Source organism: Dipodomys spectabilis, unplaced genomic scaffold (genome assembly GCF_019054845.1).
Source record: "Dipodomys spectabilis isolate Male_0828 unplaced genomic scaffold, ASM1905484v1 ptg000094l, whole genome shotgun sequence".
In the NCBI taxonomy this organism is placed as follows: Eukaryota; Metazoa; Chordata; class Mammalia; order Rodentia; family Heteromyidae; genus Dipodomys; species Dipodomys spectabilis.
This window is the reverse complement of record NW_024870771.1, coordinates 14,509,533-14,535,761: the sequence shown is the minus strand read 5'-3', so window position 1 is coordinate 14,535,761 and position 26,229 is coordinate 14,509,533. Positions and strand designations below refer to the sequence as shown.

Genomic DNA, 26,229 nt, shown 5'->3' with positions numbered 1-26,229 from the left:
CGTGACAAAACTAACTGAAAATAGACGATAGCCCCACATTGTGATGTATGCGCTCTCTCACCCAGGTGCTCAGATGCCTGCATCAGTGGGAAGGCTGGAAGCCACCAAGAAAAGGGTACTGAGCACTTCCTCTGTACCACATATGGGAAGTGGACTAGAAGACTAGCAATAATGAAATACAAGAATAGCAATACAAGGAGTCAAAAAGGAAAGTCACCAACATGGTATGACATAAATTGGGGGTGGACGTAGCAGACCTGGGGAGAAGTCAGGACTGACATCTTTGCTGAACTGACCCACATAGGGGCAGGAGGACTTCTAGAGGGTAAAAGTGAAGAACAGGTACAAATGCGCTATTTTGAGCATGCACAAAAATTTTAAACCTTGTTTGTAAAACTGATATTACCTAAGGACAGATCAAGAAAGCTTGGCAAGATTGTTCAATTCTGACACATACTACTAGGTAGGTGAGACACTGAAAATGTTTCTCTAAATGGTTAGTTTGGGGCTGAGGCATGGCTCAATGGTAGAGCACAGGCCTAACAAGCACAAGGCCCTGAGTTTAAGCCACAGCACCAGCAAAGCAGTACTAAGGACAGAACCCAAGACTTCAAGTAGGAAAAGAAAGCAGTCTACCACCTGAGCTTATCTCTAGCCTTTAAATGGTTAATGCTGTGTTAAATGAACAAGAGCTTAACAACAAGTAAGATGAAATTTTATAAAAATACACCCCAAAAAGATTGGGAAGAACTAAGAAAAATAACAAGAAACATAAACAGCAACACTTTTCCTGTTCTTCCTGCATGGGCCCAGCTCTCCATGGCAAGAGATACAGGGCTACATGGCAGTGTGGTATCTTACAGTTTTTGTCAAGACAACATTCCAGATAAGTTGAAAGCCCTGTATAGATGATCAGGTGACAGCACTCTAAAGCCATCCTCACTTAGCTTTTATGTGACCCATTCAGCTTTAGGTTTTGGGGCTTATGAAATTTATACCACCTCTCCCACCTCTAGCTTAAAGGACCAGTCAGTGAACACAGTTGTAAAAGCAGTGGCTACTACCATCTTTAGAGGCAAAAAGTAGAAAATATGCATGTAAATTTAAAAACCGAGATCCTAGTAACAGGAAATCTCTGCTTGTTAATTTTCAAAGCCGTAGAGACCTAATCCTAATGTATTGTTTGATTCAATATGCAAGCTAATCTTCACAAGGAAAAATGCTTCTTGCAAAAATGAAACAGATAAGGCTTTGGGATAGTCTGTTTTGAAAAGAAATTGGCTAAAAAACTCTATGGCAGTTTGAGGCAAGATGGGTCATATAACTTTAACCCCTCTGTACAGTATCTTTACAATAAAAACATATATTTAAAAAAATTCTACAACAATAAAAGAAAATCAATTGAAAAAAATAGCTCCAGCTAGCTCTTAAAATTATATTAAATTCAGCTAACAATTTCAGATGTAGTACCTTGATATGTACAAACAGAAAACCACCTACCAGATTTTTTAAAAAGTTTTAAGACAGATACCTTTGTTTGAATTAATAAAAGTAGGCTGGGGAGCGGGCGGGGGAAAGATGGGTCAAATGATTAAATAATGCCTTCACAGTGGGGGGTTCATTTTGCTATTTATTTCAGAGCTGGCTGCTCTGAGCTGTGTTAGCGTCCATATCCTGAAGGCTTTGCTTTACCAGAATGTTGCAGAGGTCTGCACAGTACCTCAAGCTAAAGTTACCAGCTTATCAGAATTAACAGACTATTGCCAATCCAGTCAAAAACAGGCATAGGGATATGAATCATACAGCCCCACTCACTTCTGAGGGACACCATAAGCATCACACACAGTAGACCCCAGAATACCATATAGGACAGAGTCTTACCTGAAGACTTGGATCCAAGAGTAGATGACCCAATCCGACGGGCGGTCCCCATTCCAACGTTTCTCCGTGAACTTGGTGGAGCCTTGGATGACGTAGAACTGGCCGAGGAAGGTCTATTACCATCCACAGAATCTTCATCATCAAAGTTTTTATCTGAACAGAAAACACATAAGTCACTGTTTAAGCAACAACAAAAAAAGGGCACCATTTTTCACCTATACATAAAATAACCACTGACCTTGGAAAGAAATAGTTTGCTCGCTCTTTGGGAATCAGAGATATTCAACAAGGGTCTGAAAAGTTTTGGTTAAGTCCAGAACACAGCTATAAATATCAAGATTTCATTCACAGATCTAAAATGGTCAGTCTCAAAAGTATTTGTGACTGTTCTTTCATGCATTTCTGTTATTCATTTATTTTTGAGAAAGGACCTCACTATGTAGCCCAGGCTGGTCTCAAACTGTCAAGCCTCCTGCCTTAGAATTTCAAGTGTGGGGATTACAGGTGTATACCATCACATTCAGCACCAATGGATTTAAAAAACACTTTTTTATATATTGAGACTACATATAATGCTGAACATTACTTCAAATACATTAGATTTTCCTTTGGGATAAAACAGTTCTAACAAAAACATTGTTAGGTACTTTGTAACTGGAAACCACAACCAAAAACCACATTGTGAGACACTACTGTAATAAACATCCCAACATGTATTTTTTTAATTTGAACTGCAAACAATTTTAAGAAAGAAGTCCCTAATATAGAAAGAAATCCCTACACACAATATTACTACATTAGAGTGTAAAAATGCTTGAAACCGACTGCCAAGTTTATCTCCATAAAATTTATATAAATGTGTGTTTTCTTTTCTGGGAAGTTCAAAGGCATATCTGTCCTTCCATATCCTTAGCAATAACAAATTACCATCTTTTTTTAAAACATCAATCTATTGAATTGAAAAAAATATGCTGCTTCATCTAATTGCATTTTTCTTTTAGTAAAGCTTTTTTGTTCATAAGTTCATTAAGTACTTAATTTTCTAAACATGAGTTGAGTATTCCCTATACTGAATTTTAAAAAAAGAACAAAAGAACCTGTGGTTCTTTTTTTGTTTTGTTTTATTTTTGCCAGTCCTGGGGCTTGAACTCAGGGTCCTAGGCACTGTCCCTGAGCCTCTTTGTGCTCAAGGCTAGCACTCTACCACTTGAGCCACAGCACCACTTCTGACTTTTTCTATGTATGTGGTGCTAAAGATTCAAACCCAGAGCTTTATGCATCCTGGGCAAGCACTCTACCACTGAGCTACATTCTCAGCTCCACTTGTGGTTCTTAAATTTTACATTTTAATGATACAAAATTGAAGCTTCCACTCTGCTTATGGGCCAAGTACCAAGGACAATACATTATATGTAAGCCATTTAAAGGAGCTATATGAACCTGGAGTAGTTAAAAACATAAAAGAAAATATCTGTAACAGGCAATATTAATTATTAATTTTCTAAAGAAATTTGATCACTACCAATATTTCCGAAGTAACTATACTATATGATACCAGTTTTTCTTCATCTTCTTGATTCTTTGTAAGACATCAAGGCTGTCTTGTGTTTACTCAGAATCCCAATGTTGTTTCAAATGCATCAAAAATACTCTTTAAATTATATGTATTCAACATAGGGGAGGAGGCCCAGCCTTGCAAATCTACATGCTCGTGCAAATAGGTTTCTCTCAACATGCCATTAACTTGCCAGATTGTTTTCAGTCCATACTGTTCAATATAATCCTTTCTATCCATACATCCATTTCTTATTATGAATCAATTTCTTCACACATCAACTTCACACATATGGTGTTCTATTAACACCCACACCCACATACACACACACATACACAGTGAGAAAGAAAGAAAAAAAGAAAATGAAAGCAGAGAGTAGGACGAAGATGTCATGGTAATTATGCTGTCAGGAGAGAGAAGACAAACCTCTTACAACAAAATGCCTCTCAGGAAGAGGAGGAAAAGGCATCGTGAGCAGCCATGGCAGGATTTTCTAAATTAAGCTCCAAGATCCTAGTTGGTCTTTTTTACTTGCCCTCTGAAAACAAATCTTATCTGGCTTCCTACACAGATCCAAAGCAACTAATTATCAGAGACTGCAAAGGTGGATGGCAGGGGTTGAACAAACAGTTGATGGTAGGGAAAGGAGACAGAAAGAGAGAGCAAAAGATGAGGTTAATCTGATTAAATATTTGCAAGTGACGGTTGAAAGGTTGATACCCAAAGCAAACGATGAAACACAAACACATGCAGAAAGCCCTCTCAACCCAAACTGCTTAGGATGCGATGACAATACAGGATCATATGTCATCATCTACACATCTAATGGCACCAGAGTAGCAATTCATAACAACACCCTGGATCATCCACATAGGGTCCAGTTACTTTTGTGCATCCTGTATAGGGAAGAAAGTAATTTATATTTACTGTTAGAACTGGAAATTCAGAGAAGCACAGGAAAAAAATATTTATTTTTTCAGATTAAGAGTGGTACACACTCTGTGAAATTCAGAGGTACTTCACTGAAAAGATGTTTGGAGGATAAAAACCAATGGAAACTATAATTCAAAAACTCAATTGATACTATTTAAAGTAAATGTAGCCTACATTTCCCAGTTTGGGACACCTAGAAATTAAAACAAAGTTGGGCCAAGTATGGCTCATGCCTGTAATTCTAGCTACTCAGGGGGCTGAGATCTGAAGCTTGCATTTCAAAGTCAATCCACACAGGGAAGTCTTTGAGAATTTTTATCTCCAACTAATCACAAAAAAAAAAAAAAAGCAATAAGTAGAACCATGGCTCAAGTGGTAGAGGGCTACCCTTGAGCACAAAAGCTGAGGGACAGCACCCCCACGCCCTGAGTTCAAGCCCCAGGGCCAGCACTTGCATACACACATTCACACATGTCTCTCTCTCTCCTCTCTCTCTCTCTCTCTCTCTCTCTCTCTCACACACACACACACACACACAGAGTTGGGCCATCAGAAAGGTATGTAGTCTCAGTGAACTAGAAAAGTCTCTTATGCATAGCATGGTTCATTCATCCCTTAACAGGCTATCTCCACAGCTGGATCTGGCTAGAAGGAGCCACAGCCAGATGGGAAGGCTCACAGACCCAGGTTCTAACATGCTTCAGAACTTAGTACATCCATCTATGCCAAATTCTATTAGCCATTTAAATGTCCATTTTCTTGAGGCTTGTCAGTGAAACAGATATCTGTTAGTACATAGCTTCGTCTAGAGCTTTATATCAGGCAAACACATAGGAAAATTACTATTTTTAGCTAGGTAAGTCTGTGCCATTGTACTAGTTTTTTAAAATTTTATTTTCTTGTAAAGATGCTGTACAGAGTGGTTACAGTTCCATCAGTAAGGTAATGAGTACAATTTTTGTCGTACATTGTTACCCCCTCTTTTGTTTTTCTCCCACTATCCCTTCCCACCCCCAAAGTTGTAAGGTTCATTTCCAACATAGTGTCCTGTGAGTATCATTGTTGCCATGAGTCATCCTGTGTCCTTGTTTCAGCATTTTGTTATTCTCCTTCCCCTCCCCAAATTAGATAAATGTATATACAAGATGCAGGGTACCAAAATCAAATACAGTGACAACAGGGTGTACTAGTTTTTTGCACAAGGCAACAACATATGCTGGGCATAGAAAATGGTCTTACAGAAGGATGGGTTCTCCCTGAGGCCACAGAAATCATTAATTCTCTTCTCAGCCTCCACTGTAAACACCACCTCTGACTGTCACTTCTCCCATCTGACAGCGTGGGAATGAGAAACCTTGTATAAGCTAAGTGGAGCCTCCAGTTTCCAGCCATCACCTCCCTTAATCCTTTAAAATCACCAGAGTGTCATCCCTATTTTTACAGCAATGGGACAAGACACTTAAAAATGACTCATGAAGTTTCTACAGAAACCCCTCAACCACCCTAACTCCTAACTAAGTAGACACAGTAAAGGGGGAAAAACAAACAGTAGAATAGCCTGCTTCAAAGAACTACTGTACAAAATGGAATTTAAAACACAACAGAGAGAATCCTGGAAAAACAAACACAGTCATCCACGGACTTATAAGCAAACCAGTAGACTTTGAGAAATTGAATAACTATAGTGGTCTAAGTGCTGAAAAGAGCATGCAGAATGGTCAGAGCTGCCCATGGGAAATCAGAAGCAGCCCTGTCAGAAATGTACACTGACTGAGATGCTCAGGGTCCTGCTCAAGGGCCCAATAGAACTCAGCTGTCTGAGAACTAAACTAATCGGTTTGGACAGTGGAAGGTATAAAAAACACTCAGGTTTTATGGGTCAAAAGTGATGGAGCAGATCACTATAATCTCTGCTTCACCGCTCAGGAGCACTTTGTGGAAGCTGATGGTATTCCTGGCTGCTTTCAGAGCTCCTCCTCTGACCCTTTACTGCATCCATTCTATACCTGGCTTCTTTGCCTACTACCAATACTTAGAACACATCTTCCTATATCCATATTCGTCTAATTCATCCATTTTAATCAATTGCCATTAACAGACAGTTCAATTGTTTCCAATTTCTATCTTTATGCTGCCACACACTGTCACTATTTTAAAAACAGCAAGGGGTTATGTAACTGTATATATACCAGGTCCTGCATTTGGTTTTGTATTTAGCATTAAATCCTCCTAATACCCTAACAAGGAAAGTACTATTATTGTCCTAATCTTAATTTAAGAAAAAACGAAAGTCAGATGCCAATGGCCCAAGCCTGTAATACTAGTTACTAAGTAGGCTGAGAATTGAGGATCACGGTTCGAAGCCAGCCTAAGCATCAAAGTCCATGAAACTCATCTCCAAATAAACAGCAAAAAGCCAGAAAGGGAGCTGTAACTCAAGTGGTAAGAGTATCAGCCTTGAGCAAAAAAGCTCAAGCCCTGAGTTCAAGCCCCAGGACCAACACACACACACACACACACACACACACTCTCACACTCACACTCACACATACACACAGAGAGTGAAGAGGTCCCGCAAATCACATAGCTAACAGGAAGGTACATTGAGTCAAGATTCAAATCCTGGTCTGTCTTGACTCAAGATCTTATGCTCTGAGTCATGATATTAAGTGACCACCAACTCCAAAGAGCAATTCACACAAGCTAGCCTCTTACTCTGTGCTGCACACTGCACTAGGGATTTTCTGTGCATCATTCTGTGTAATGCTTTTTAACTGGAAGTGAACTCAGGGCTTTGCACTGTTAAAATTCTTACAACAAATGCTTGTTTGCTGAAGAAAATTATTTAAGACAATTTCTTGGAATTATTAATTTATGAACACATACTAGAAAATACTGCTGTGGTATGACATAGATACCAGGTGCATGCTTTTGTCCAAGGTTCCTGGATCACTATTTCTATTCTTATCATTTTCTAAGTGACTAGGATAATGGTGGGATGCTTAAGGCCTCAGAAAGCAAAGCACTCTCCTTTTGACTTTCTCCAGCTCTCCTTTTACCTGTTTGTTTCTTCTCCCAAGGCAAACCATAGAAACTAAAATTACTGTGATCTTCCCCTGGAGGCAGATCCTAGAAAATAAAAGAATACTCCAATCTCCTGTTCTTCTGTTTTGAAAATGGTCATAAGGAAATTCTCCTACCTACTTTTCTGATAATAGATCCTAAGACTTCCATTTCAGAAGTGATCCTCCTCCATGACTACAAAGAAGAAATACTACACACAGAGGCAAGAAGAATCTGGGCAGACTGGCCTTGCTGGGTTTCCTCACTCAGACTATTAACATGAAATCACTGTTTTTATTTGCCTACTTACATTTTGATTCAGTTCTCTAGGACCTATTCCTACACAGTAAAGTCTCCATAAAACCCAAAAGGACAGGGTCTAGAGACTTTCCAGACAGGTGAATTTATAGAGGTTTGCAGAGAAGGAAATCTAAATTCATGTAGGGCTGGGCACTGGCAGCCCACGCCTGTAATCCGCCAGAGGCTGAGATCTGAGGATCACAATTCAAAGCCAGCCAGGGCAGAAAAGTCTATAGATACTCTTACCTTCAATTGACCACCAGAAAACTGGAAATGGCACTGTGGCTCAAAGTGGTAGAGCACTAGCTGTGAGCAAAAGAACTCAGAGACAGTGCCCAGGCCCCGAGTTCAAACCCCATGACTAACAAACAAACAAACAAAAAATCATGTAGGTGCTGTGAGGTAGCACATCTCAACGCCACAAGACAGAAGCACTTATATGGAAGACCCCTCGGGCTATTCCCACGTATCTTTCATGTGACTTCTGCTTTGTATCCTTAAAATATCCTTCACAGTAAAGCAATCAATGTAAATATAGTGTTTCCTTGAGTACTGTGAGCTACTCTAGCAAATCAATTGACCATGAGGAGGAGATCACAGAAACCTCAATTTATAGGTAGTCAGTCAGGGGTTTGGAGACCAAGGCCTACAAACAGGTCTGAAGTAGGGGTAGTCATGGGGACTGAGCACTCATCTTTAGGACACAGCCTCCAAGTAACTAGTGCCAGAACTGAATTGGATCAGCGGACACCATTGCTGATGAGAAGCAAGGTATGACAATCAAATAAGTCTTGTATGCCAACAGCTGTGATATAAGAGAAGATTAGAAAACACAAAGTTTTACGTTCACACAACTAGCACACCAAACCCAGCAAAACATAAGCATAATTATTATCACAGCCAGGTATAATTTGCCCCAAGAATGTAACATTGGCTTAGGATGCAATTAATTTAATATCTAACATAATAGAAGACAAACAAACGTTATCTCTAAATACAATATAAGCACTTGAAAGCATATAAAACTCATGGAGAAAATACTTGAAGGAAACTTGCTTTACAAAAACCCAAAACTTCACTAAGCAAATCGTACTTAATATTTAATGCCCGGCTGCTTTCCCCTATAGGTCATGAACGGGCAAGATATCATTCTCACCATTTCTGTGCAACACTATACTACAGTTCTAGCCAGGACAATCAGATTAGAATAAGACACAAAATGCATTCAGATCAGAGAGGAAAAACTAAAACCATCTCCATTCACACATAACATAATCCTGTATATAGAAAATGTTTGGAAAACACTACAAACATTTGACTCAATGAATGAGTTCAGTGAGGTTGTAAGATATAAAATCAATAAATAAAAATCAATTATTAAAAATCAATTTTATTTTCTATGTATCAACACCAAATAATCCAAAGATGATAAAAAACAAAACAACAATGCCACCAATAAGTAACTTTACCAGGCTTTAAGACATGCTGACAACTACAAAATATTGTTGAAAGATAATCTACGGAAGACTTACATTTCTGTTCATTGTTTAAATCACATTTCTTGCCCATCTGACACCCTATACCTTTTCATTCTAACCTAAGTCAGAGAGTGCCTAAACACAAAGTTACAGAAATACAAGCCACACTATTAATGAATGGCTGGTTGTTTTGAAACATTTTGTTTTCTTCGAAGTGTCTACATTCCTTTCTCTAACAAAATAGGAGATGTGGGGTAGTGATAGCTCCCTAATGTAGTCAATATACACCAGTACACAACAGGATTAGTCCTATTTAACTTTGCTCTGTGGGAAATCCTTCAAAATCTACATTCTCAAACAAAACACTCCTCATTTTACAAAATTAAGACACACTTTTGCCAGAATAAAGGATGTAAAAATGTTCAGCCTGCATGGTAATGCTGATTTTTTTCACAATTCAACAATGAAAGAGGAATAAGAGCTAGGGAGGTGCTAACCAACAAAGTACTACTTCTACTACCCTTTCTTCTCCAGAAAAAGAAAGCCTGAAATGCAACCAAGTGATAGATCACTTTCCTTTTGTTTAGCCTAAGAACATGCCACCAAAAAACTTGACTGGCATTTTAAGACTATTTCAACAAAGATGTCCTCAGTACAGATAAAGTAAGATGAATCACAGACCATGGGTAAACTCAAAAATTCATTTTTGCTGAGAGAGCAAAGGAAGGGGTGACATTGTCCAAAAAGAAATGTATTTATTACCTGACTTATGAAACAATAACCCCTGTGTATCACCTTTATAAAAAGTTTTTAAAATGTAATACAAAAAAATGTTAATCATTTTTGTTTTCCTAATCCTTTAAAAGGGGAGATACAAAGGGAAGAAGCTGGGGAGGAGGAAAGAAAAAACAGGCAAAGAGAAAGTATCAGACACTGGCAAGGAAAGTGACATGTGAGAAGGGCCTGAAGCAACTCCCACCAATACCTGCTCCTTAGGGGCACCGCTGGGAGCTCAGGGTCCACACTGGCCTCTCAGCAGCACCAGGCCAAGGCTCCATTTCCCATTGGGTCTCAGTGGCTGCTGCTCTACAGCTTATAAACAAGTGACAATGTACAGACCCAGGGAAGATTCTGTGGGTGGAGAAATGCATAGCTTGCACTGACAGTGAGCCAGTCCCAAGGCAAGGCCATTAGTCACACATCTGCACTTTCCCCAAGCTTCACCTCATAATTTTTCTTAATTTAATTTTATTGTCAAAGTGATATACAGAGGGCCTACAGTGATGTAAGGTAGTAAGTACATTTCTTGTTGAACATTGCTACCACCTCCCTCATTTTTCTCCCATTTTTCCCTCCTCTAACTCCCTCCTCGAGTTGTAAAGTTCATTTCTAACATATTGTCTTGTGAGTATTGCTGTTGCATTTGTTCACCTTTTGTCGTTTGTCTCATTTTGTTATTCTCCTTCCCTTCCCTAATTCAGATAAACATATACAATACTCAGGGTACCAAAGTCAAATACAGTGATAACAGGGGATAAACCATAGGGAAAGGAAAACACACACACACACAAAATGAAAGAAAAAAAGTAATTTCACATAGTACATTAAGAACAACAACATAGAAAATCATAATTTAAAATATTAAATAAAAATTTTAAAAAGAAAACAATGAAAAAAGGGAGGTTTTCCCTATCTGCAAATAAGGAATACCACTTTATGCCTACATCCAATGTATTGTCTGTTCCAACCATCTACAGACAAGCTCCTGGCAGTTCTCAGGTAACCACCCTCTCTTATTCTCAGTGCCACACCCCTACTTCAAGAGAAAGACAGAAACCTGGCCCTGGCAAAGAGTCAAGACTCTGCCCTGCTCATTACAGCAATCCTACAACCTCTTTCTTCTGGGCTTGGAGACACAAGACCAGAGATGTTGAAATCAACAAAATAGGCTGCATTACTAAAAGTGATGCAAAGTAGAAGAAAACAGAACAAGAGGCTGAGCTAGGAATATGTTTTCACCAAGTGGTAATACATGCAGAAAAAAATAAATCACAAGAAAATAAAACAAGCTATATTGGAGAGGCATCCTCACGGAGGAAAGATGAGTAAGGGTGAATATGATTGTAGTATTTTATATGCATGTACGAAAACAGAACACTGAAATGGCTTGAAGAAGGAAAGAGGGGCTCATGCCTATAATCTGAGCTCTTGTGGAGAATGAGATCTGAGGACTGAGGTTCGAAGCAAGCCCACGCATAAAAGTCCATGTAACTCTTTTTTCCAATTAACCACCAGAAAGCCAACAGCAGAACTGTGTGGCTCAAGTGGTAGGGTGCTAGCTAGTCTTGAGCACAAAAGCTCGGGGACAATGCCCACCCAGGCCTTGAGTTCAAGCCCAAGGACTGGCATCAAAAAAAGAAGGAAGAGGAGAAAGAACAGTAGGGAGAGGAAGGAAATGGGGCAGGCAGGGGGGTGGTGAATAGTGAGTTTGATCATGATAAAAAAAAAAAAAAAACTGTCCCTGTACAACCAATGTGCATTATTTATAAATGAAAAATGTCTCCTAACTTTCCATGGCCTCCCTCTAACATATAGTTCAAACCCAGGTAACAGGATTGCCTGAGAAGCAATCTGGTCTCAAAGAACTCTTTTTGCTACTATTGCAATAGAACTGGGTAGACTCACAACTCCAGCCTGAGTACAGATGTCTATCACTGGGAGGCTACCCAAGAGAATGCCTCCTGTGGATGCCAACATACCATGGACTTCATCCATCCCTCATCTCTCCAGAATTTATTAAGCCCAACTATGTTCTAGGTGTTCTGGTAGAGGCTGGAATAAAGAAAGGAAAGCCATTATTTCCCTCTGGTACTCTTAGTCCAGCCTGGGAACAGACACGTAAAATCAGCACCACGTATGATTCAGGATGATGATTTACTGCAGGAATTTACAGGACATGACTTATAAACACAGAACAGGCCAAATAAAGTTTAGAAAGGATTCTTTATACCCGCCTCCCAAAGGTGCAATGTGACTCACTGTATTAGTTGTGACTAGGACAGAGAAACTGGGAGGTGTGAGATGTTTTCAATGCTACTTCACTTAGGAAGGTTGTAGGCTACACCATGATGAGCAACTACGCAGTTAGAACATATTCCAGAGACAACTCCTGGACCACCCAGGAGCAGTTAGAAACTTCTCACAGACAGACATGCAGAGAAGCCAATCATTATGCCACCGTTTTGTATAAACTGAACTACATTTAAAATGAAGCAACAGGAAGATGGGGAACAAGCTAAAATCTGTCTCCCTGATTACCATTCAGAGATTTTTAAAGCCTTTGGAAGTTGATGGGTCTGATGATGTCTGGTGTCTCCATTGTGACCTTTGAGATCGTGAATACTTTAGTCCCATATTATAATTTATGGTCAGCACCATTCACCTATATTTTAGTTCATATAGCTCTTGGTCCTGAAAATAAGAGTCTATTAGGCTCAGATTTTAGTTTCATTCATCTCAGGGTTGTCATTTGAGTCTTTTTGTGTGTGTGTGTGTGTGTGTGTGTGTGTGTGTGTGCGTGCGTGTGCGTGTGCGTGTGTGTGTGTGTGTGTGTATGCGAGCGCACACGGGCAGAGTCCTGGGCACTGTCCCTAAGCTTCTTTTGCTCAAGGCAAGTGCTCTAGCACTTGAGCCACAGTGCCACTTCCAGTTTTCTAATGCTTTATTGGAGATAAGAGTCTCACAGACTTTCCTGCCCCAGCTGGTTTTGAGCCACGATCCTCAGATCTCAGCCTCCTGAGTATCTAGGATTACAGGCGTGAGCCACTGGTGCCCAGCTGTAGGTCAAATTTTTTTTTTTGGGTCCGGTCGTGGGGCCTGAACTCTGGGCCTGGGCACTGTCCCTCAGCTCTTCAGCTCAAGGCTAGCGCTCTACCACTTGAGCCACAGCGCCACTTCCGGCTTTTTTCTTTTTGCTTATGTGGTGCTGAGGAATCGAACCCAGGGTCTCGAGCATGCAAGGCAAGTGCTCTACCACTAAGCCACCTTCCCAGCCCTGTAGGTCAAATTTTTAAGGATCTCCTCCTAGGTTTTCAGAGGTAGGACCAGCCCCTTGAATATGTACTGACCACCAACCAGGTTTATTCAGCGGGACGTTTGTGTCAGTCCTCTCTCCTATAGACAACAAAGCTCCTCTCTGGTCCACAAGATATAACTCACAAATATACTTGCTAAGTATCCTGTTTACCCACTACACCAAGCCTAGTAGAAAGCTCAAGTCAATTCATATTAACATTCATCCTCTCTGAACATGAACTTTTAGCTTTCAATTCTCTCTGCAAGAAAATGATCATTTTTCTAAGTCTACAGTGAACTACAGCTCAATAAAGCTCAGGATAGCACAAAGATTCTAAGAATAATTAACCATTGTCATAGAGGAAAAAATCAGTTACTGTTTGAAATCTTTTCTAATAAATACTGCTGAAATAACTAACTCTGAAAAATATTTATGAGTTTGGATTGTTTTATTTTCTCCAACAATTCATCTGTTTCCTTGCTGCACTGTTCATGCAAATCTGAATAACTGCAAGTTGTACAGTTTGAAAAGTTAAAAGTCAGACTATAATTGATAGTTTTCTATGGGTTTAATAAGACTTTCAGGTAACTACAGTACACAAATGCTTACATCAAGTTTACTACCACCACAGTATCCTTTATAAAGCCTACCCAAATAGCTACTTAAAAAGAGTTCACATAGCTTTAGCTAGTCACATAATTACAAATTGTAACATAAACTGAGAATAACTTGTTTCAAAACTTCAAAGCAATTAGTTTACTAACCTGCTTTGAATTATATTCCAGGACCAGAACAAACCTAACTGCAAAGGAAATTAGGTTTCTATTGCTATTTGTCTAGAGAATATCCAGACACACAGATGCATGTGGTGGGGCCCAGTAACTGTAGGCTAAAAACAGGAAGCAAGGGAAGTGTCAACTCATGGGAGGCTGCAGACATCAGAGGGAAGAGGTGCAGAGAAGTAGCTACTCTACATACCCTATTGAGTGTCAGTGGAAAATTTCTAGAAGTTATAGATATATTACTGAAATTACTTGGTAAACACTTGTCCTCATGCATTGGTCATATGCTTATTTTCTAGTCCAAAGATACCAAGTGAGGATGGGGACAAGTTCAGTAGTAACAGAATTCAGAATTTGCCTGGAATACACAAGGCACCAGTAAGCACAAAAGCACACACACACACACACACACACACACACACACACACACACACACACACGCCCCAGTATATCCAAATAGACAAAGTGTCCTTATATCTTCATCATCCTGGCCAAATACTGAGTGAGGTATGTTACCATTACATTTGGCTTCTCACAACATCCTCCAGTTTCTAAGCCAATTCCCCAGACAATAATCACACCACTGTTCTATTTAGGCTAACAACTAATTTATAAATGCTTGCATGTTAAGCTTCCTTCTGAGGCCAGGCAAGGTAGTGCACACCTACAATCCTAGTACTTGGGAAGTTGATGTAGGACTGTGAGTTTGAGATCAGCCTGGGCTACTAGCAAGGCACTGTCTCAAAAAAGTGAATAAGCAAAAGAACCAACAAGCTTTCTTCTACTTTTTCTGTCAAAAGTCAGCTTCATTGGGTATGAATACTATTATAACAAGAACTTCTGAACACAGACTGGATGAAGCCTGGTCTCTAGGACCTTATCCAAGACCCTGTCCAGAACAAAACTATGCTCTGCCCCCCTATAGGCTGGAATCCTTTGTAAGTTGGTTTTGGTCCTTCGAAGGCAATAGAAGGGAGAAAAAATGAGAGAGAAGTGATGACAATAGCCAGATGAGACAGATTCTCTTTCATAAGCTTGAAGTTAAAATGAGCAGCGCATTAATTTACCTGAAGAAAAAACAGCCAAGATATTTTGTAGAAGGAAAAGGAGGTGACTCAGAAAACATCTTCTACCATTTATTAATTGAAAAACATGAGAGTCTACTACCTTTCAGGCACTTGGCTGAATAGTATATTCCTGGGAATATACTATGAAGAAATTGTCAATTCTCTCCAAGGAACTGGCAGAACAAAGAAGTTCAATGACATTTGTAGAAAAAACCTGAGATAGTAAGTGCTGAAGGAAAAAGAAATGTTCTGTAACAGGGCGGAGGCAAGAGAGAATGGCAAGAGACATTTTAGCCAGTGTGGTCCAAGGAATAATCCTACTGGCTTTGGCCAAAGGCAGAGCCTTTTCTTCCTGAGTACAGACTGCTCAGACATCTGTTATAGGCAGGCAATTCATGAGTAGGAGGCAAAGAAAGGGCAAGAGGAAAGCTCTGATTTGCTATTAACAATGAAGCACAAGTATGTCTGACTAAGCAGAGAGTGAGACTTATTTTCAGTAGGAAAAGGGCCTCTCAGTGAGGTAGTGGATTATTTAGGGGGTGGGGCCTGACAGGAGAAACTTAAATCACTGGGGGATGCCCCTGAAGAGGAATTGGGACCATCTTTCTCCTTTCTGCTTCCTGGCTGCCACAGGTGAGCTATTTTGCTCAGCCATGCACTGTCTGCCACAATATAGTATCTCATCACAAACCCCAAAGCAACAGGGTAACTATTCATGGATAGAAACCTCTGAAATCTGAGCCCAAATAAACCTTTCCCCATTCTTTTAAGTTGACTTATCTTAGGGTGATTTTTTTGGTTTGTTTTTTTGTTTTGGGCTGAGCTTGGGGCTTGAACTCAGGGCCTGGGAACTGTCCCTGAGCCTCTCTGCTCAAGGCTAGTGCTCTACCACTTGAGCCACAGCAACACTTTCGACTTTTTCTGAGTAGTTTACTGGACGTATTCGACTTTTTCTGAGTAGTTCACTGGACGTAGGTCTCACAGACTTTCCTGCCTGGGACAGCTTCAAACTGATCCTCAGATCTCAGTCTTCAGAGTAGCTAGGATTACAGACATGAACCTCCAGCACCCAGCCTATCTCAGGTATTTTTAACAATAGAAAGATGACTAACAAATAATTTTCTGTACCAAGAGACTTCATATCTCAACCCAAAACTCAAAATATTAATTTGTAGCATTAATGCAAATTAATAGCCCATGACTGTGATTCTAGCTACACAGAAGGCTGAGATCTGAGGATCACAGTTTGAAGCCAGACTGGGCAGAATAGTCTGTAAGACTCATCTCCAATTAACCACCAAAAAAAAAAAAAAAGCCAGAAGTGGAGTTGTGGTCAGGCAGCAGTGCTTCAGCCTTGAGTGGAAAAAGCCAAGTGAGAGCTCAAGGTCTGAGTTCAAGCCTCAGTACCAACACACACACACACACACACACACACACACACACAAAGTCAATTTGAAAACAGAGGAGGTAAGGAAACCCGCCTTCTATAAATAATGTAAGCTGAGAACTTAGTGTGTATTCAGCTGAGTAAAGAGTAAGGTGAAGTATTGTACAGAACACATGGGTAAAGCCATTGGGGCAAGGAAAGACAGGCAGCAAGGAAAGAAAGGACTGGCTCATGGTAACAAGAAAATAGGAAACTGACACTGTCACTCTATAAATGTACAGACATTTTGATGGGCATATTCTGACTTGCAGTTTTAATATTCATAGAAAAGGTTTAAGTTCATATTAAGGAAGATAAACAAAGTTAACATATTAATAATTTAAAACTAAAAGTGTACCTCCAGGAGTTGAAGTCGAAAACTTCAACACCTAAGATCATCTATGAAAATCATTTTAAGAAGAATCTCAGCCAATAATTCTAGCTACATGGAAGGTATATACAGGGGCAGATCAGGGGATCTTGGTTCAAAGAAGTTGACAAGACTCCATCTCATTCAACTGCTGGTCACAGTGGTGCACACCTATCATTACCTGTGACATGAGCAAGCACAAGAAGGAAGATGCCTGGACACAGAACGAGACCCTACTTCAAAATTACCAATACAAAAATGGACGAGAGGTATGGCTCAAGTAGTAGAGTATCTACCTAGCAAGCAAGAGAATGCAATGCTCAGTAACTGGCAAAAAATAAATAAATAACAATAATCATAGTATATCCTTTCACTGAGTAATAAATTCTTTCCTTCTGGCCAGAGTACTGATTTTACCCTTGAACTTTCCCTGGAAGGGTACTGTCTAAACATCAATGTCAGAATCCAAGTCCCACAGACATCAGATCTACATCTTACACTCCTTGGAAATGTCATTTTAATTACTGCAGTAACCATCCTGACCCAATTCTTCTTGACAACCACTATGTAGGCACAAAAGCAAGTCAGCTGGAAAAACTAAGAGCCAAATTTGGAAAACGCTTCTGATCGGGATGTTCATATACTTAACAGTGGAAACAACTAGATCTATCTTCCCTGTGTTATAATCCATCTCTGCTCTCATGACCTCAGTAATCTTAGGAATCCTGTTAGCTACAGGTGAATTACCACTCCCTGCACAAGACAAAGAGAAATAATATGGTAATTTAAGACTTATAGTCTATTAAGTCCTACTCCTCAATAGCCCCATTTCTACCCCCAAATACAGAACTTGAATTAAACCAATATCCAAACAAAATTCTATGTCCAAATGTCCAAAACTATAGTCATCCATTATCAACCTACCCTCAAAACCTCAATCTGATGGTTCTCATAACACATGGTTTCATTATCATTTGCCTAGCCAAAGGATGGTATTATATTAACTCCTCTTTTTTCCTTTTTTATTCTATCTGCCATGCCCCCACCCCTACTGGATAGTGCTACCACACTCAGGTCCAGTCATCCTCTCTTTAATTTGCTGGGAACTCAATCACAGACACATCTAATCTAGGCACTGCTTAATCCGAACAAGTTGGCAATCAAGATTAACCACTACATCATGAGCACGTGCTATCCACAAGACTGATGGTGTTGGATCTTGAACATCTGGGCTGAAATGGTGTTTATCTATTTTCTCCACTGTAAAATAAACTTTCCCCTATTTTCTACATTATACAAGAAGTCCCAAGCCAGGAGCCAGTGGCTCATGCCTGTAATCCTAGCTACTCAGGAGACTGAGATCTGAGGATCACAGTTCGAAGCCAGCCCGAAAGCCAGCCTGGGCAGGAACGTCTGAGAAACTCTTATCTCCAATAAAACCACTCAGAAACTCTTATCTCCAATAAAACCACTCAGAAGTGGCGCAGTGGCTCAAGTGGTAGAACAGGAGCCTTGAGTTGAAGAGCTGAGGGACAGTGTTCAAGACCAGAGTTCAAGTCCCATGACCGACAAAAAAAAAAGTCCCTGTATGCCACCCACACTTAAAAGAGTAGCAGTTGTTGCCTTCTGAAGAATGCGGTGTTTATAATACATGTTCCAAAAAAGTGGCACAAGAGACATGCCTTTTATATATTTATTAAATCATTTAAGTACAGATTCATGGGTATTTATTTTGGATTTTGGGCTAAAATCCAGCATAACATCTTTTTGTTGCTTAAAGTAGTCCAATGTTGACACCCTGGATGTCCTTTCAATCAGCCTCTGTCTCTCAGACCCAGCCTGTTAACTTTTTGAGCACCTCCCTACTTGCTGGCTCTACAAAAATGCATCTGTCTCAGCTTATATAGTTCAAGTCTAGAACCAGCCACTTCCTCAAGGCACCTGGTGATATTGGAGACCAAGACCTGGGAACAGCAATCAGTTTCTTTTAGGAGGTTATCTTGTGCATATAATTCTCCTTCTTTCCTTCCTTCCTTCCTTCCTTCCTTCCTTCCTTCCTTCCTTCCTTCCTTCCTTCCTTCCTTCCTTCCTTCCTTCCTTCCTTCCGTGTGTGTGTGTGTGTGTGTGTGTGTGTGTGTGTGTACGTGTGCACATGTCCGCGCGTGCGCTCATAATGGGGCTGGGGCTTGGACTTGGGTCCTTGAGCTCTTGCTTGCCTTTTCAACTCAAGGTTGGTGCTCTATCACTTGAGTCACACCTCCACTTCTGGCTTTTTGCTAGTTAACTGGAAATAAGAATCTCAACAGACTTTTCTGTTGAGGCTGGCAAAATCACAATGCTCAGCTCTCAGCCTCCTGCATGGTTAGGATTTATAGGCATGAGCCACTGGTACCCAGTTACACCTTGTTTTCTTAAGAGATACCTATTAAAAAAAAAAAAAAAGACTGAGCATATCATTAAAAAAAAAACTGCAATCCAACTGGGTACCAGTGGCTCACACCTGTAATCCTAGTTAATCAGGAGGCTGAGATCTAAGGCTCACGGTTCAAAGCTAGACTGGGCAATAAAAGCCTATTAGATTCTTGTCTCCAACTTAGCCATCTATCCAGAAATGGAGCTATAGCTGTGGCTCAACTAGCCTTGCACACAAAAGCTCAGGAACAGTGCCCAGACTGGAAGTTAAAGCCCCAGGACCAGCACCAAAACAAAACAAAAAACACCGGCAGTTAAATTTTCACTAATACTGGCAAAGTGGCTGTGTACCTGTGTAATAGGTACATTAATTACTTTTGCCCTTACTTGAGCTGGAGAATTAGCCCAAAGTGGGAGAAAAGCCTGACATCCTTGCCATCACTTCTGAGTATCTATCTTTGCTGACAGTCACCATGGAATCCAAGAAAGACAGGGTTGATCTGATCTCAAGGCAAAATATAACAAGGCTCCTCAGAATGGACCACCGGCCAGACCTGGTCATTTTATCTGACCAGATTGCTTCCCTCAAGTGGTGATAGTGGTAACTTCTCTGAAACCCTCTGGAAAGAAGCACTATGATAATGATCTGCCAAAATGTATCTGTGACCTTCCTGTAACCAGGACTTAATTAACTACATGTACCTTTTGTCCCATCCCCCTAATTCTTTTCCTAATTCAACTTCAAGCGCATGGCTCATGAAGCACTGGTGGCTCAGTTACTCAGGAGGCTGAGATCTGAGAATCACATTCTGAAGCCAGCCCTGGCAGGAAAGTCAGTAAGACCTTTATCTCCAATTAACTACTAAAATGTCAGAAGTGGAGCTGTTATTCAACAGATAGAGAGCTAGCAGCCTTGAACCAAAAAGAGAGAGAGGGAGGGAGGGGTCGAGGAGAGAGAGAGAGAGAAAAAAAAAGAGAAGGGGGAGAGAGAACATGTGTGTACGCTCAGGGACAACACCCAGGTCCAAGTCCAAGACCCAGGACCACCAGCACACGCATGAACACACACACACACACACACACACACACACACACACACACACACACACACACACACACACACACACACACGAAAGCTCTTGTCTGTACTCCAAGATAGCTGAAGATAGGTTGAAATGCTAGTAGCTTGTCTCTTCCTGAATAATCTTGTGCTGCATAATACATCTCCTTTCTGCCCTTCATTCTAACATGTCTTTATATAGCATACAAGAGTAAGTAGCTAGACTTGACATGGAACCCCTGGAGTTTGAATCTGGGCCCAAAAACTCCAGTTCTACCTTTATCACATAAGATGACCTTTAAATGCCAGGCCAGATGCACTTCACTACCACCTGAGGATCACCTCAATTACAGTTCATGGTAGCATAGGATTGTTTTCCCCAGCTCACACTGGAGGAAACTGAGGCTGACAAACAAGCAGCCTGCTCAGGTTATACACTCCTCCAACAGAAGCTATGCTCCCACTGTAGTCTGAGGGATTCCAGAGTCTACACACATTCATTCCAGCTCCAAAGCCCCTCCCTAAGACACCTGTAATCTAGCCACCTAGTTCAATAGTTCCCAAAAACTTCATAAGAGATTGGTAATCTATTTTTAAATAATTTACCCCAGCCTGCACCAAACTGAGAAAAATAAGAAAAAAAAAACTGGTAAATTTCTCATAAACCTATATTTGTTTCATTTAAATGACTATTTCATACTGACATTACATTTTTTTCCCCTGGTCATGGAGCCTGAACTCTGGGCCTGGGCACTGTCCCTCAGCTCTTCAGCTCAAGGCTAGTGCTCTACCACTTGAGCCACAGAGCCACTCCTGGATTTTTCTGCTTATGTGGTGCTGAGGAATAGAACCTAGGGCCTCTCGCATGGTAGGCAAGCACTCTTCCACTGAGCCACCTTCCCTGATGTTAATACATTCTTGTTTTATGAAATGATGGTAATGGATAAGTTGGGTTTTCATTTCACTACTGTATTTGCTAAAGTTAAAGTTAACTATCCTATAATGAGTTTCCTTTACACACTCATTTTTTTTAATAAGTTAACTATCCACAAAGAAATGGCCTACAATGAAAATCCCAGTCTTCCAGCATGTTGCACAAGCCCCTGACCATCTGATTCACAGTCTCCTCTAATGATAGCCCAAAGTGTTAAGGGTACCATGTTGTTATTTCCTGTCCCAGGATCTCCCCTCCTCTCTCGTGATCCTCTTGCCTCTATCTCTACCGCTAAGTGCTGGGACTGCACATATGTTCCACCAAGCTAGTAATATTTCTTTCAATGCTCTCATCTTCTTATAATTTCATACAGCAACTGTTGAAAATGGTACAATTTCCGAATCAGAAGCAAACTAACTCCAGGATTGACCACAAAGGTACAGAGGCTGCATCCTATTTAGCAGAATGGCTTGCAGGGACTGACTGGTCTAAGACAGAAAAGTGCATGAATTCCCTTCTCTATCCTGGCACCACCTCTATTACAGAAAACCTGAAACCTTCAGGCTTACTTCTCATGGAACTGCTTTGATACAAGGATCATAAAACAGAAGCAAACAAATGCAGACATGCTCTAAAAATGTTAAACTGAACTCCACATAGGGAGCATAGCTGAAGTCTGAAGACCACATCAATGGATCTTTTATTAACTATATGGATTGATAAAAGCATCACACTACAAGGAGCAGCTGTTTTCTCCATTATCTGTCATACTTGCAGCTACTTATAGTAGACCATTACCAAAGCATCTTAGCCTGCATCTCAGGTACAGTGACTAAAAGGGTTTTTTGAAAGGAAAACACCAAGCAAAAGATCCACAATATTCAAACCAAACTCACATCCACAATACTTCCTCCCTTAACAGCAGATTCTGATACCATTTTCCCCTATTGTTTAAAAAGACTACCAAAATACAACCTAAGACAAATGCTACATATATAGGTAACAAACTCATTCTCGAATGAAAGGGTAGATTTTCTTCAGAGCATGAATTATTTAATGTTCCTACTAAGTATTGATTTCCTACAGTATCTTACCCTGAAAATAGAATGCAAACAAAACTATCACTGTATACATTAAATGCTCAATTTAAGGACATAAACAGAATTGTGGTATTTTCAAACTGGCCATTTTCAGCTAAATTTTCAACTTTATTTCAGCCAAACCATAACTTTGATTCTAGCCAAACAAATTTAGTTAAAAGATAAAAGACACACACACTCAATGATTGGTGACGCTATAAGCCTAAAACAAAAGTACTGTATATATGCCCACATTGGTCTTCCACAGAGGGAGAGAAACGAACACTTGTTACTGTGCACAATTCATTCTGAATAATACCTGCTTCAGTCAAAGGGTTTGTAAATGTCCTTCAGTGACAACAAATTAAGAGCCTGCCATGGTAGGCATATTGTCTCCTCTCTGCCCTCCCACCCCCAGGGACTACAAGACAGAATGGAAGTGGTGAATGAACACAGCATAGATCACACAGAGGCTGCCTAAGTCACTTTATGATACCCAAGCCTTCTCAGGGGAAGACTGAAGGATAATTAGTAAGATATGTTGTGAACAAGTAGCTTTCTCTTTCTACTCTTGCTCCTTTGAAAAGGAAGGAAAAAATGTAAAACAATGCTTCTTAGCAGCAACATCCTTTCCTGGCTATGGCTTATATATATATTTCTTCTAAATTCTACTGGTGAAACAAAGAAATTTCTAGCCAGTAGATTCCTTTTCAAGCACCTTATGCTAAATAATAAATGAAAATTTATTTTCATAACCCACACACTGAACGTAAAAGAACAGAAAACATTAAAAGCACATGAAAGAAACAAGCTGATGAAAATATATCTAACCTCTACTTTCTGTGCCTCTTTCCTTGCTCCTAGTTTATGAAGGTTATTAACATTAGTGCTTAAGTGTCTGTGGGGTACATACTTTTTTCTTGACTAAATGCAAATAACTATTTTCTTATGTTTCATTGTGATATCAGCCACCAAAGCAATTATAAAATATTCTAAGTACTTTATTTACTTCCTACTCAAGCAGCAACCATCATAAACATTTTCCAGAACATCTGAGAATAACCTACCTTTCCCAGTAGTCATGATTGTCAGTAAGCGTGGTACCAAATAAAAACACTGCTCTGAAGCTCTATAGACTCACAGTAACTTAAGCATCAGCAAACTCTCCACCCACAGCTTCTTCAGTAAAAGCTAGCACCAATCACAACTACCACTCCATGCCAAAATAAAAGCCTAGACTGTACATAACAGATTGTTCAAATCAGGCAGGGGCGGATCCAACATTACTCATGTTAGAGTCATCTTTAAAACTACTATTTATAAACAAATTAAACCAACTGATGTTCCCTCTCAAGAAACAGAATATCCCTAACATAAATTGTAAATTAGAAAAATAACATGAAGCACTCTTATTTCCACATCGAACATAGGCTGTCCGTTGCAGCTTATGCTACTTAAGCTGTATCAAACAGTCTGTTCCAGGCTATTTTGGGTGGGCTTCTCCTTAGCACAGCTCAACACATTTGCCAGCCCTGCCAACACCTTTTCCCTGTATATATGACTATGGAAACACTTTCCTAAAACACTAAGCCACAATCCCAAAGCTTAAAGGATACAGAGTCTACTAAAAAAATAAAAAATAAATAAATAAATAAAAACACAAAAAACGCAGGGGGAAGGATGGGGACTCATTAAGGGCACCTGATCCACATATTCATAAGCAGTGCTTTTAAAGACTACTGTCAATAATAATGGCTTGGCTTAATAAAGGCTTGTCTTTAAATGAATGTTTGTCCTGGCTACACCTCATAATATTTCAGACCTTACTACCTAACCCAATTTATCACTGTTCCAGACTTGCAGAATTTATCATGTCCAATATAGTTGAATTCTGTTTCTTTCATGTTATCATATTTTTAGTGGAAAAACAAAAGGCAAGATGTCTATTGGCAACTAATATGTCTTTCCTCATAACATGTTAGCTTGCTTAAAGACACTCAAATACATGTGTATTTTTCAACCAAATTAATGTCCATAGCCTCACTTCAATCAAATACAATTATAGATCATTAAGCGGTTGTACATAAAGGACACTGACTAGTCCATAATTACTGGCTCTTTCATTCTGAAAATCCAATTCTCCCAACAGCATAAGCACATCTGCATGATTTAAAAACTTACATAGAAAATAATTTGCTTTTGGAAACCCATGGAGAGAAAAACTGTAATTTTTGCTTCAAAGGGTTTACTAATTATATGGGGATGGGAAAAAGAAAAAGAGGCATCTATACAACAACATATTTTTAACTCTCATATTCTTGTCATTCAACACTGAAAGGTAACCTAGCAACAGGGAGGAATCATACAAAGATGAAGTACTGTGTTGAGATAGGAAGTCCACTTTACATTGCTTCTTCATTGCTGGTTCTAGCCACAATTCTACTGCACTTAAAAGAAAGGTCCATGGATTTTAGTATAAGAATTATCCACTAAACTTTAGAGAACATAATTTAGAATATGTCAAGAAATAGTCCTGGATGAAGCATCTTTATTCCTCAAAAGAACTAGTGCTATATTAATAATATCCTCAATTTAGCACAAATCTACGTTTTCATTTCTGAATTCAAAGGAGCATTAATACTCACAAAAAAGATAAATGCTTTTCATCAAAATTTTTAACTTTTTTGTATACCAAAAGACATTATGAGCTACCAAGAAGACAACCATAGAATATGAAAAACATATTTGCAATCACATATTTGCTAAGAATCTCATATCCTGAAGATATAAAGATTTTGTACAGCTTATCAACAAAAAGACAACCTAGCTCAGTGGTATAACACTTGCCTCAGAAGCACAAAGCCCTGAGTTCAAAATCCAGTACCCAGTGCTGTCAAAAAAAAAAACAAAAAAAAAAAAACAAACGAGAAAAAAATGTATATTACATTTACACACACACACACACACACACACACACACACACAAGGCACAGTTGTCTTATACCTGTAATCCTAGCTATTCAAAAGACTGAGATCTAAGGATCACAACTGAATCTAACTGGGGCAGGAAAGTCTCCAATAACTACCAAAAAAAGCCAGAAGTGCAGCTATGGCTCAAGTAGCCCTGAACAAAATAAACAAAATAAATAATAAATTAATAAATAAATAACAAAATAAACCACACACAGAGAAACCAAGATTGTATGGTTTCTCTCAGTGGTAGATAGAATGTACCTATAAATCTGTAAGTAAACAGGCTGAGTAGTATACAAGCAGTTATAATAAATGCTATGGATTATGATAAATGCTATGGAGAGCTTAAATAGTACAATGTTTAAGAAAGACTAAGTCTATGCCCAACAAAATAAGCACCAAGAAATGGGCAAAGTACTTAGAAGGGGTAGTGGGGCCAAGGGGAGAGAGAGGTAGGCAATGAAGGTGGGGGAAGTGGGGGTGTTAATGCAATCAAGAATTAATTGTAGGGCTGGGAAGGTGGCTCAGTGGTAGAGCGCTTGCCTTGCATGCCTGAGGCCCTGGGTTCGATTCCTTAACACCACATAAGCAAAAAGAAAAAAGTCGGAAGTGGCACTGTGGCTCAAGTGGTAGAGTGCTAGCCTTGAGCTGAAGAGCTGAGGGACAGCGCCCAAGCCCAGAGTTCAGGCCTCACGACCGGACCCAAAAAAAAAAAAAAAGAATTAATTGTATATACCACAAAATTGAGAAATGTAAGGAAAGGGCTGGGTTAAAGGAGGATGAGATTGTTGAAGGGGATGACACAGATCAAGATGCATTTGTATTCACACACTTCTTTGTTA

At 39.7% G+C, this 26,229-nt stretch overlaps 1 protein-coding gene across 9 annotated transcripts in view; it reads right to left on the bottom strand.

Moving 5' to 3' along the window:
- The window catches only part of Clasp1 (cytoplasmic linker associated protein 1), a 264,790-nt gene that overhangs the window by 114,450 nt on the left and 124,111 nt on the right, over positions 1-26,229 (bottom strand). For all 9 annotated transcript variants that reach the window (XM_042685291.1, XM_042685295.1, XM_042685298.1 and 6 more), the window contains exon 9: positions 1,882-2,034. In XM_042685291.1, coding sequence (XP_042541225.1) covers positions 1,882-2,034 — 153 coding nt within the window. The remainder of the gene's footprint in view (positions 1-1,881; positions 2,035-26,229) is intronic.